The sequence below is a fragment of the Nerophis ophidion genome, linkage group LG06, assembly GCF_033978795.1.
Source record: "Nerophis ophidion isolate RoL-2023_Sa linkage group LG06, RoL_Noph_v1.0, whole genome shotgun sequence".
In the NCBI taxonomy this organism is placed as follows: domain Eukaryota; kingdom Metazoa; phylum Chordata; class Actinopteri; order Syngnathiformes; family Syngnathidae; genus Nerophis; species Nerophis ophidion.
Window position 1 is genome coordinate 7,117,010 of NC_084616.1, and position 13,466 is coordinate 7,130,475.

The following is a 13,466-nucleotide window of genomic DNA, read 5'->3' on the forward strand; positions in this document are numbered from 1 at the left end:
AAATGTTTTATTAATTTAAAAAATAAATGTGTAATTTAGTAATTTCAACAGTTTTGTATCTTTACATTTCGTTTTTTAATCATATTACAAATATAAATATTACTGCCATTTAAATGCCCGTTATCCAACCAAAATGTAAAAAAAAACATTTAATTTGAAACTTTGAGTTCACTTCATTTTAATAAAATAAAAAATAACACTACATCCATGAGTGTTTAATTAAAAAAAAAAATTTGTCCATACACATTTTAAAATGTTTTTTTTAAGTTTACCGTTGAATATTTAAATACTTGTTACGCAATAAAAATATAAAAAATACATTTTAAAAATGTTTAGCTAATTTTACTTTGTTTTTTATTTTAATTTAAAAAAAATAAAAACACATCTATTATTGTTTTTTGTAAACAAAATAAAATAAGGTTATATTGTTACCAAATAGAAATGATCAAAAATAAAATGTTTAAATGTTTGATATAACTTACCAGCAACTTTCATTTCACTTCATTTTTTATTTGGTTAAAAAAAAAACATCTCCATTCTTGGTCTTTTATTTCAAAAACCTCACAATGTTTTCTTTTCCCCCAGTTTGAAAAACCAAATAGTAATAAGTTGAAAAGCGCAGACAGGAAGTACACTTTCTACACTTCCCTCCAGTATGTAATTAACATGTAATTAATTAACAAGAAGTGGAAAGAGGAAACTGTTGCTCACAAAGCAACATTATTATATTTCATTATTTAGAATAATATTTCATATGCAATATTATTATTATTATTTATACTTGCTCATAATGTTAGATGATGATGTCACGAGTCCTGGTCCTGGTCCTGGTCAGAGTGCAGGTTGACACCGGTTGATGAAGAGTGTCTCCACCACAGAGGAGTCGGCCAAGGTGGAGATGTCGCCCAGGTCCTTCTCGCCACGTGCGATCTGGCGTAGCACGCGCCGCATGATCTTGCCTGAGGGGGCGCCACAGGTCACGTGATTGCCGGCTTAAACGCTCCAGGTCCAAGTGCTCCTACCTGATCTGGTCTTGGGGAGTCCTGGCGCGTCCTGGATGTAGTCTGGTGTGGCGATGGCGCCGATCTTCTCCCTCACTGCGGACATGTTGACGTGGTCACATGATCATCATACTACTTGTTTCCTGGTCACATGATCATCTTATTACTTGTTTCCTGGTCACATGATCATCTTACTACTTGTTTCCTGGTCACATGATCATCTTATTACTTGTTTCCTGGTCACATGACCATCTTACTACTTGTTTCCTGGTCACATGACCAACTTACTACCTGACAGGTCAATGTCAGCACCTTGTTTCCTGGTGACATGATCATCTTACTACTTGTTTCCTGGTCACATGACCATCTTACTACTTGTTTCCTGGTCACATGACCATCTTAATACTTGTTTCCTGGTCACATGACCATCTTACTACTTGTTTCCTGGTCACATGACCATCTTACTACTTGTTTCCTGGTCACATGACCATCTTAATACTTGTTTCCTGGTCACATGACCATCTTACTACTTGTTTCCTGGTCACATGACCATCTTACTACTTGTTTCCTGGTCACATGACCATCTTAATACTTGTTTCCTGGTCACATGACCATCTTACTACTTGTTTCCTGGTCACATGACCATCTTACTACTTGTTTCCTGGTCACATGACCATTTTACTACCCGACAGGTCAATGTCAGCACCTTGTTTCCTGGTCACATGACCATCTTACTACCTGACAGGTCAATGTCAGCACCTTGTTTCCTGGTCACATGACCATCTTACTACCCGACAGGTCAATGTAAACATCTTGTTTCGTGGTCACATGACCATCTTACTACTTGTTTCCTGGTCACATGACCATCTTACTACCCGACAGGTCAATGTCAGCACCTTGTTTCCTGGTCACATGACCATCTTACTACCTGACAGGTCAATGTCAGCACCTTGTTTCCTGGTCACATGACCATCTTACTACCTGACAGGTCAATGTCAGCACCTTGTTTCCTGGTCACATGACCATCTTACTACCCGACAGGTGAATGTCAGCACCTTGTTTCCTGGTCACATGACCATCTTACTACCCGACAGGTCAATGTCAGCACCTTGTTTCCTGGTCACATGACCATCTTACTACCCGACAGGTCAATGTCAGCACCTTGTTTCCTGGTCACATGACCATCTTACTACCCGACAGGTCAATGTCAGCACCTTGTTTCCTGGTCACATGACCATCTTACTACCCGACAGGTCAATGTCAGCACCTTGTTTCCTGGTCACATGACCATCTTACTACTTGTTTCCTGGTCACATGACCATCTTACTACTTGTTTCCTGGTCACATGACCATCTTACTACTTGTTTCCTGGTCACATGACCATCTTAATACTTGTTTCCTGGTCACATGACCATCTTACTACTTGTTTCCTGGTCACATGACCATCTTAATACTTGTTTCCTGGTCACATGACCATCTTTCTACTTATTTCCCGGTCACATGACCATCTTACTACCTGACAGGTCAATGTCAGCACCTTGTTTCCTGGTCACATGACCATCTTGCTACTTGTTTCCTGGTCACATGACCATCTTACTACTTGTTTCCTGGTCACATGACCATCTTAATACTTGTTTCCTGGTCACATGACCATCTTACTACTTGTTTCCTGGTCACATGACCATCTTACTAGTTTCCTGGTCACATGACCATCTTACTACTTGTTTCCTGGTCACATGACCATCTTAATACTTGTTTCCTGGTCACATGACCATCTTACTACTTGTTTCCTGGTCACATGACCATCTTAATACTTGTTTCCTGGTCACATGACCATCTTACTAGTTTCCTGGTCACATGACCATCTTACTACTTTACAGGTCAATGTCAGCACCTTGTTTCCTGGTCACATGACCATCTTACTACTTATTCCTGGTCACATGACCATCTTACTACCTGACGGGTTAATGTCAGCACCTTGTTTCCTGGTCAGATGACCATCTTACTACTTGTTTCCTGGTCACATGACCATCTTACTACCCGACAGGTCAATGTCAGCACCTTGTTTCCTGGTCACATGACCATCTTACTACCCGACAGGTCAATGTCAGCACCTTGTTTCCTGGTCACATGACCATCTTACTACCTGACAGGTCAATGTCAGCACCTTGCTTCCTGGTCACATGACCATCTTACTACCCGACAGGTCAATGTCAGCACCTTGTTTCCTGGTCACATGACCATCTTACTACCTGACAGGTGAATGTCAGCACCTTGTTTCCTGGTCACATGACCATCTTACTACCTGACAGGTGAATGTCAGCACCTTGTTTCCTGAGCTGTGCCTCCAGGGTGGGGTTGAAGGTGCGTCCATCACCCAGCGTGACGAAGCAGTACAGACTCTCTCCCTTCACGGGGTGTGGCCGGCCCACCACCGCCGCCTCCGCCACCGCCTCGTGCTCCACCAGCGCCGACTCCACCTCCGCCGTGCTCAGCAGGTGACCTGCACCGCGGGAACACACAGGTGAAGAGGACGGTCTGTTCCTGGTTCAAACTCTGGCCCTCATTAAAGCTTGTCATATTCATTAGTATGAATATTTATCAATCATACGACATCATTATCAATATTTATCAATCATACGACATCATTATCAATATTTACAATCATTTGACTCACTATAACACCTAACTAAGGTATACAGTAAATATTCAAATATGAAACTTCTTATTTAATGTAAGTATATTATGAGAATATCAATACAATCACAATATCATTTAATTGTTTACTCAAAATAAAAAAAATAGATATTTTTCTATTACAAAAAATCTATTATATTTTTATTTTATTGTATCACACACTTGGAAAAAATATTGGATTTTTAATATAATTAAATTATCAATATTATATTTTTTTATTCATGAAAGTATATTTTACTGTATTACACAATTGCAAACACATTGAAATTAGTTTTTTTAATATAATGTACATGTATCATTTCTATACTGTAGTACTACTGCACTGTATTGTGCAATTACACATTCTTTAAATATTGTTTGTATACATAAAACTCTTATTTATTCTACCATTTTTATATTGCTATTGTTTTGTATATTAGGTGTATATATTACTGTAATTAGAATTTTTCTAAATTGTTTGCATACAAAAAAATATCCGATATTTATTCTACTGTTATTGTTATATTAGGTGTATATATTACTGTATTACGCAATTGGGAAAAAAATACCGATTTTTTGGTCTTAATAAAAGAAAAAGACGTCTATATTTCACTTTTAATGTATTACTTGTTATAATATAAGTAGATATAAAAACATTGAAGTGTGAAACGGAATACAAAATACATGCAAGTCATTTTTTTAATAATGTATTTTTCATATAATGTATTTCTTTAATGTATTTACTCTACTGCAGTACGTACTGTAAATACTTTAAATTGTTTCTATCCTTGAAATATCAAATTTTTTTGTTTTTGTATCGTTTTTGGTATGTACATTAGGTGTACATATTACAACATTTGAAAAAACTTTTTTTTAACTTAATATAAAAAAAATAAATCAATATTTTGTTTTCTATTTATTATTTGAAATCAGTTGTTAATTTTACTGTTCGACACAATCATGAAATATTGACATGTTAAACAGAATATAGATGCCCAAAATTACCATGTATTTTTTTAATATTATCTACATGTATAATTTCTATACTGTAGTACTTACTGCACTGTTTTACGCAATTAAATTGTTTTAATTATTATTGATATACATTCAATTATTATATTACGGTTTTTATAATGTTATTGGTACGTATATTAGTTGTATGTATCGCACAATTAGAAATAAAATGACTAGATGTATGTACAATATCAAAATAAATATATTTAATGTAATATATTTGATATGATTTGTACTACAACCAAAGTAATCATTGATTTATTAGAATGTAAGAAAATAAAACATTAATAATTTTGTATTTAGTTGATTATTTTTGGTATAATTGTATAAATTGTGTAATTTATAATGTATCCTACAAATATATTTGTTTATTTTGACTTGAAAGTACAATCGGATGACTATTATTCTTCAAGTACTTCATGTACAAAAGCCAGAAGCAGTGGAGTTGTCAGGTTGTGTAAAAGCTAAATAAAAAGAGAATACAACAAATCCTTTTCAACTTATATTCAATTGAATAGACTGCAAAGACAAGATATTTCATCTTCACACTGACAAACTTTCTTAGTTTTTGCAAATGATCATGAAGTTAGAATGTAATGGCAGCAACACATGTCAAAAAAGGCATTTTTACCAGTGTGTTACATGGCCTTTCCTTTGAACAACACTCAGTGCAGGTTTGGGAACTGAGGAGACACATTTTTGAAGTGGAATTCTTTTCCATTCTTGCTTGATGTACAGCTTAAGTTGTTCAACAGTCTCCTGCCTCATATTTTAGCCTTCATATTGCACCGCACATTTTCAGGCAGGCCCGTCTAGTACCTGCACTCTTTTACTATGAAGCCACACTGATGTAACACCTGGTTTGGGGTTGTCTTGCTTGAAATAAGCAGGGGCGTCCATGATAACAACATATGTTGCTCCAAAAGCTGTATGTACCTTTTAGCATGAATGGTGCCTTCACAGATGTGTAAGTTACTAATACACCCCCATACCATCACACATGCTGCCTACAACACTTTCACCCTAGAACAATCACTAATACACCCCCATACCATCACACATGCTGCCTACAACACTTTCACCCTAGAACAATCACTAATACACCCCCATACCATCACACATGCTGCCTACAACACTTTCACCCTAGAACAATCACTAATACACCCCCATACCATCACACATGCTGCCTACAACACTTTCACCCTAGAACAATCACTAATACACCCCCATACCATCACACATGCTGCCTACAACACTTTCACCCTAGGACAATCACTAATACACCCCCATACCATCACACATGCTGCCTAGAACACTTCCACCCTAGAACAAACACTAATACACCCCCATACCATCACACATGCTGCTTACAACACTTTCACCCTAGAACAATCACTAATACACCCCCATACCATCACACATGCTGCCTACAACACTTCCACCCTAGAACAATCACTAATACACCCCCATACCATCACACATGCTGCCTACAACACTTTCACCCTAGAACAATCACTAATACACCCCCATACCATCACACATGCTGCCTACAACACTTTCACCCTAGAACAATCACTAATACACCCCCATACCATCACACATGCTGCCTACAACACTTTCACCCTAGTACAATCACTAATACACCCCCATACCATCACACATGCTGCCTAGAACACTTTCACCCTAGAACAATCACTAATACACCCCCATACCATCACACATGCTGCCTACAACACTTTCACCCTAGAACAATCACTAATACACCCCCATACCATCACACATGCTGCCTACAACACTTTCACCCTAGAACAATCACTAATACACCCCCATACCATCACACATGCTGCCTACAACACTTTCACCCTAGAACAATCACTAATACACCCCCATACCATCACACATGCTGCCTAGAACACTTTCACCCTAGAACAATCACTAATACACCCCCATACCATCACACATGCTGCCTACAACACTTTCACCCTAGAACAATCACTAATACACCCCCATACCATCACACATGCTGCCTACAACACTTTCACCCTAGAACAATCACTAATACACCCCCATAACATCACACATGCTGCCTAGAACACTTCCACCCTAGAACAATCACTAATACACCCCCATACCATCACACATGCTGCCTAGAACACTTTCACAGTCCCCATGGTTCTTTTCCTCTTTGGTCCACAATTTCCAAAAGCAATTCAAAATCTGGACTCGCCAGACCACAGAACACTTTTCCACTTTGCATCAGTCCATCTTAGATGAGTTCGGGCCCAGTGAAGCGTTTCTGGGTGTTGTTGATAAATGGCTGTGGCTTTGCATAGTAGAGTTTTAACTTGCACTTATGGATGTAGCGACCAACTGTAGTTACTGACAGTGGTTTTCTGAAGTATTTCTGAGCCCATGTGGTGATATCCTTTCCACGCTGATGTGGCTTTTTGATGAGGGATCCAAGGTGTGTAATACCATGGCTTGCGTGCAGTGATTTCTCCACATTCTCTGAACCTATCTACAGAGTGTCGATGGTGAAATCCCTAAATCCCTTGTTGAGAAATGTTGTTCTTAAACAATTTGCGCAGGCACTTGTTGACAAAGTGGTGACCCTCACCCCGTCCTTGTTTGTGAATGAGTGAGCATTTCATGGAAGCTGCTTTTATAGCCAATCATGGCACCCACCTGTTCCCAATTAGCCTGTTCACCTGTGCCATGTTCCAAATAAGTCTTTGATGAGCATTCCTCAACTTTCTCAGTCTTTTTTGCCACTTGTGCCAGCTTTTTTGACACATGTTGAAGGCATCAAATTCCAAAGGAGCTAATATTTGCAAAAAATAAGAAAGTTTGTCAGTGTTTGGCCGTCTGTTCAATTGAATAGAAGTTGAAAAGGTACTCTCTTTTTATTGAGCATTTAGGTGCCAACAACACAGGTGTGCAGTAGTAGCAGCAGCTGTCTCTCACCTGAGACGTTGAGCATGTCGTCGATCCTCCCGGTGATCCAGTAATATCCGTCCTTGTCCCTGCGGCAGCCTGCAGAATGACAACAAAGAGCTGGGGGCGTGTCCTCTAAGAGGCGGGGGCGTGTCCTCTCACCATCTCCGGTCACGTAGTAGCCGGGGAACTTCTTGAAGTAGGTGCTCTGGAACCTGCCGTGGTTGCCGTACACCGTCCTCATCACGCCGGGCCACGGCTGCTTGAACACCTGTTGTGGGGAGGAGGGCAAAGGTCAAGGTGTGTCGCCGGGCTGCAGAGAAGCACTTCCTGTCGGGGCCTCTGACCAGGTAGCCTTCGCTCGGACCCTCCAGCTCCTCGCCACACTCGTTCAGGATGGCGGGCACCACCCCGAAGAACGGAAACGTCTGGAAAAGGATAAAAAGATATCAGGGCGGTAATGTTGTAACAAGAACCCAGTAACAGTAATGTAACTATGATATAGTGACAAAGTAACAGTAATGTAACTGTAACATAGTGACAAAGCAACAGTAATGGAACTTTAACATAGTGACAAAGTAACAGTAATGGAACTGTAACATAGTGACAAAGCAACAGTAATGGAACTGTAACATAGTGACAAAGTAACAGTAATGGAACTGTAACATAGTGACAGAGTGAAAGTAATGGAACTGTAACATAGTGACAAAGTAACAGTAATGTAACTATGACATAGTGACAAAGTAACAGTAATGCAACTGTAACATAGTGACAAAGTAACAGTAATGGAACTGTAACATAGTGACAAAGTAACAGTAATGGAACTGTAATATAGTGACAAAGTAACAGCAATGTAACCATAATATAGTGACAAAGTAACAGTAATGTAACCGCAATATAGTGACAAAGTAACAGTAATGTAACCGGAATATAGTGACAAAGTAACAGTGATGTAACAAAAATAGTGACAAGGTAACAGTAATGTAACTATAATATAGTGACAAAGTAACAGTAATGTAACTATAACAGTGACAAAGTAACAATAATTTAACTATAGTATAGTGACAGAGTAACAGTAATGTAACAATTATATAGTAACAGTAATGTAACTATAACATAACAAAGCAACAGTAATGTAACTATAATATAGTGACAAAATAACTAATTTAACTATAATATAGTTGCAAAGTAACAGTAATGTAACAATAATATATTGACAAAGTAACAGTAATGTAACTATAACATAGTGACAAAGTAACAGTAATATAGCTATAATACAGTGACAAAGTAACAGTAATGTAACTATAACATAGTGACAAAGTAACAGTAATGTAACTATAATATAGTGACAACGTGACAGTGACGTAGTAACATCAATGTAGTAGCAGCAATGTGGTAACAGCAACTTAGTAACGGCAACGTACATAGTAACAATAACATAGTAACAGCAACATAGTAACAGTAATGCACATAATAACAACAACATAGTAACAGTAATGTATGTAGTAACAACAACATAGTAACAGTAATGTACATAGTAACAACAATATGGTAAGAGTAATGCAGGTAGTAACAACAACATAGTAACGGTAATGTACATAGTAACAACAACATTGTAACGGTAATGTACACAGTAACAGTAATGTACATAGTAAGAACAACATAGTAGGAGTAATGTAAGTAGTAAGAAGAAGATAGTAAGAGTAATGTAGGTAGTAAGAACACCATAGTAAGAGTAATGTAGGTAGTAAGAAGAACATAGTAAGAACAACAATATAGTAAGAGTAATGGAGGTAGTAAGAACAACATAGTAAGAACAAGAACATAGTAAGAGTAATGTAGGTAGTAAAAACAAGGACATAGGGTAATGTAGGTAGTAAGAAGAACATAGTAGGAACAAGGACATAGTAAGAGTAATGTAGGTAGTAAGAAGAACAAAGTAAGAACAACAACATAGTAAGAGTAATGTAGGTAGTAAGAAGAACAAAGTAAGAACAACAATATAGTAAGAGTAATGTAGGTAGTAAGAACAACATAGTAAGAACAAGGACATAATAAGAGTAAAGTAGGCAGTAAGAACAAGGACATAGTAAGAGTAATGTAGGTAGTAAGAAGAACATAGTAAGAGTAATGTAGGTAGTGAGAACAAGGACATAGTAAGAGTAGTGTAGGTAGTAAGAAGAAAATAGTGAGAACAAGGACATAGTAAGAGTAATGTAGGTAGTAAGAAGAACATAGTAATAACAAGGACATAGTAAGAGTAATGTAGGTAGTAAGAAGAAAATAGTGAGAACAAGGACATAGTAAGAGTAATGTAGGTAGTAAGAAGAAAATTGTGAGAACAAGGACATAGTAAGAGTAATGTAGGTAGTAAGAAGAACATAGTAGGAACAAGGACATAGTAAGAGTAATGTAGGTAGTAAGAAGAACATAGTAGGAACAAGGACATAGTAAGAGTAATGTAAGTAGTAAGAAGAACATAGTAAGAACAAGGACATAGTAAGAGTAATGTAGGTAGTAAGAAGAAAATAGTAGGAACAAGGACATAGTAAGAGTAATGTAGGTGGTAAGAAGAACATAGTAGGAACAAGGACATAGTAAGAGTAATGTAGGTAGTAAGAAGAAAATAGTAGGAACAAGGACATAGTAAGAGTAATGTAGGTAGTAAGAGGAACATAGTAAGAACAAGGACATAGTAAGAGTAATGTAGGTAGTAAGAAGAACATAGTAGGAACAAGGACATAGTAAGAGTAATGTAAGTAGTAAGAAGAACATAGTAAGAACAAGGACATAGTAAGAGTAATGTAGGTAGTAAGAAGAACATAGTAGGAACAAGGACATAGTAAGAGTAATGTAGGTGGTAAGAAGAACATAGTAGGAACAAGGACATAGTAAGAGTAATGTAGGTAGTAAGAAGAAAATAGTAGGAACAAGGACATAGTAAGAGTAATGTAGGTAGTAAGAGGAACATAGTAAGAACAAGGACATAGTAAGAGTAATGTAGGTAGTAAGAAGAACATAGTAGGAACAAGGACATAGTAAGAGTAATGTAGGTAGTAAGAGGAACATAGTAGGAACAAGGACATAGTAAGAGAAATGTAGGTAGTAAGAAGAACATAGTAGGAACAAGGACATAGTAAGAGTAATGTAGGTAGTAAGAGGAACATAGTAGGAACAAGGACATAGTAAGAGTAATGTAGGTAGTAAGAAGAACATAGTAATAACAAGGACATAGTAAGAGTAATGTAGGTAGTAAGAGGAACAAGGACATAGTAAGAGAAATGTAGGTAGTAAGAAGAACATAGTAGGAACAAGGACATAGTAAGAGTAATGTAGGTAGTAAGAAGAACATAGTAGGAACAAGGACATAGTAAGAGTAATGTAGGTAGTAAGAGGAACATAGTAGGAACAAGGACATAGTAAGAGAAATGTAGGTAGTAAGAGGAACATAGTAAGAACAAGGACATAGTAAGAGTAATGTAGGTAGTAAGAGGAACATAGTAGGAACAAGGACATAGTAAGAGTAATGTAGGTAGTAAGAGGAACATAGTAGGAACAAGGACATAGTAAGAGTAATGTAGGTAGTAAGAGGAACATAGTAGGAACAAGGACATAGTAAGACTAATTTAGGTAGTAAGAAGAACATAGTAGGAACAAGGACATAGTAAGAGTAATGTAGGTAGTAAGAAGAACATAGTAGGAACAAGGACATAGTAAGAGTAATGTAGGTAGTAAAAAGAACATAGTAGGAACAAGGACATAGTAAGAGTAATGTAGGTAGTAAAAAGAACATAGTAGGAACAAGGACATAGTAAGAGTAATGTAGGTAGTAAGAGGAACATAGTAAGAACAAGGACATAGTAAGAATAATGTAGGTAGTAAGAGGAACATAGTAGGAACAAGGACATAGTAAGAGTAATGTAGGTAGTAAAAGAAACATAGTAAGAACAAGGACATAGTAAGAGTAATGTAGGTAGTAAGAATGTAGTTAGTTTCAACACATTGCAGACCAGCACCAAAGTGCAAGGATCTATCATTCTCCACATTTTCTCTTTTGTTTTCTTTGCTGCTATTTGAACTGTTTTTTAAAAACAAAAACAAAGTAAATTGTTTAGTTTTTTTTAGCACTTTTCCTTCTCTTTCTTTTAAATGGACAACATTTTATTAATCATTTACATTTTAGTAACAGTTGAAAGAGCAGCACAGTTACATTCATATTCATAAGTGAATTAGTTGTCTTTGTTGGTAGTTTTCCTTGCCCTGATGTGGGATCTGAGCCGAGGATGTGGTTGTGGCTTGTGCAGCCCTTTGAGACACTTGGGATTTAGGGCTACTGTATATAAGTAAACATTGATTGATTGATAGTAAGCACATGCCAAAAATACTTCAGCTGCATTTAAAAGTCGATGGAAGAATTAGAGCCATTAAATATGTGTCTGCTTTATTATCTGACTAGTCGACTAATCGTTACGATAATCGTTGGCTAATCGACTATCCAAATAATTGCAGCCCTAGTAGTAACAGCAACGTAGTAAGAATAGTACGTATATTAATATAGTAGCAGCAAATAACAGTAATGTACATAGTAACAATGCCGTAGTTAAAGTAATGTACATAGTAACGGTAACATGCTAACAGTAACGTGGTAACAAGGTAACATAGTAATGGCAATGTGGTAACAGTAAGGTACAATACGTAGTAACGGTAATGTGAATAATAACAGTAATGTGGTAACAGCAACCTATTAACATAGTAACAATAATGTATTAAGTATTGTGATACCAATAACGTAGTACTGTGTAACAGTAGTCAAAGTCATGTAGTACAGAGTAACAGTACCATAGAAACATTGACCTGTAACAGTAACATGGTAACTCATGTAACAGTAATGTAGCAATATGGTAACTAATGTAGCAATGTGTAAGAGTCACATACTGGTATGGTAACTAACGTAGTCATGTGTAACAGTAACATAGTAACAGTGATGTAGTCATGTGTAACAGTAATGCTGTAAAGTGTAACAGTAACATACTAACAGCGACATAGTAACAGTAACATAACGTGTAACAGTAATATATTAACAGTAACAGTACAAGTGCCGTAGCAACCGTAACGTAGTAACAATGATGTAGTGACAGTGATGTAGTGACATAGTAACAGTGATGTCCTAAAGGTATTGTGTAACTGTGACGTAGTAACCGTAATGTTATAGCGCCGTAACAGGGACGTCGTAACAGTAACGTAGTAACAATGAGGTAGAAATAGACATAGTAACGTAGTAATAGGGATATAGTAACATCGTGCTAGTGACGTAGTAACCGTAACATCTAACAGTGACATAACACCAGTGGTGTAGTAACAGTGACACAGTGACAGTGATGTAGTGACAGTGATGTAGTGACAGTGATGTCGTGAAAGTGATGTAGTAACAGTGATGTAGTAACAGTATCACAGTGACAGTTATGTAGTGACAGTGATGTAGTAACAGTAACAGGGATGTAGTGACAGTGATGTCGTGACAGTGATTTAGTAACAGCAACACAGTGACAGTGATGTAGTAACAGTAACACAGTGACAGTGATGTCGTGACAGTGATGTAGTAACAGTAACACAGTGACAGTGATGTAGTGACAGTGATGTAGAAACAGTAACACAGTGACAGGGATGTCGTGACAGTGATGTAGTAACAGTAACACAGTGACAGTGATGTAGTGACAGTGATGTCGTGACAGTGATGTAGTGACAGTAACACAGTGACAGTGATGTTGTGACAGTGATGTAGTAACAGTAACACTGTGGCAGTGATGTCGTGATAGTGATGTAGTAACAGTAACACAGTGA

General features: G+C 37.2%; 1 protein-coding gene across 3 annotated transcripts in view; it reads right to left on the reverse strand.

The window, feature by feature from the left end:
- Window positions 1-532: 532 nt before the first annotated feature.
- The window catches only part of acss2 (acyl-CoA synthetase short chain family member 2), a 61,032-nt gene continuing 48,098 nt past the window's right edge, over window positions 533-13,466 (reverse strand). For all 3 annotated transcript variants that reach the window (XM_061902540.1, XM_061902539.1, XM_061902541.1), the window contains 6 exons: window positions 7,973-8,053; window positions 7,788-7,896; window positions 7,656-7,724; window positions 3,328-3,504; window positions 1,023-1,097; window positions 533-959 (listed from right to left, as the gene is read on the reverse strand). In XM_061902540.1, coding sequence (XP_061758524.1) covers window positions 832-959; window positions 1,023-1,097; window positions 3,328-3,504; window positions 7,656-7,724; window positions 7,788-7,896; window positions 7,973-8,053 — 639 coding nt within the window. In that variant the 3' untranslated portion in view covers window positions 533-831. The remainder of the gene's footprint in view (window positions 960-1,022; window positions 1,098-3,327; window positions 3,505-7,655; window positions 7,725-7,787; window positions 7,897-7,972; window positions 8,054-13,466) is intronic.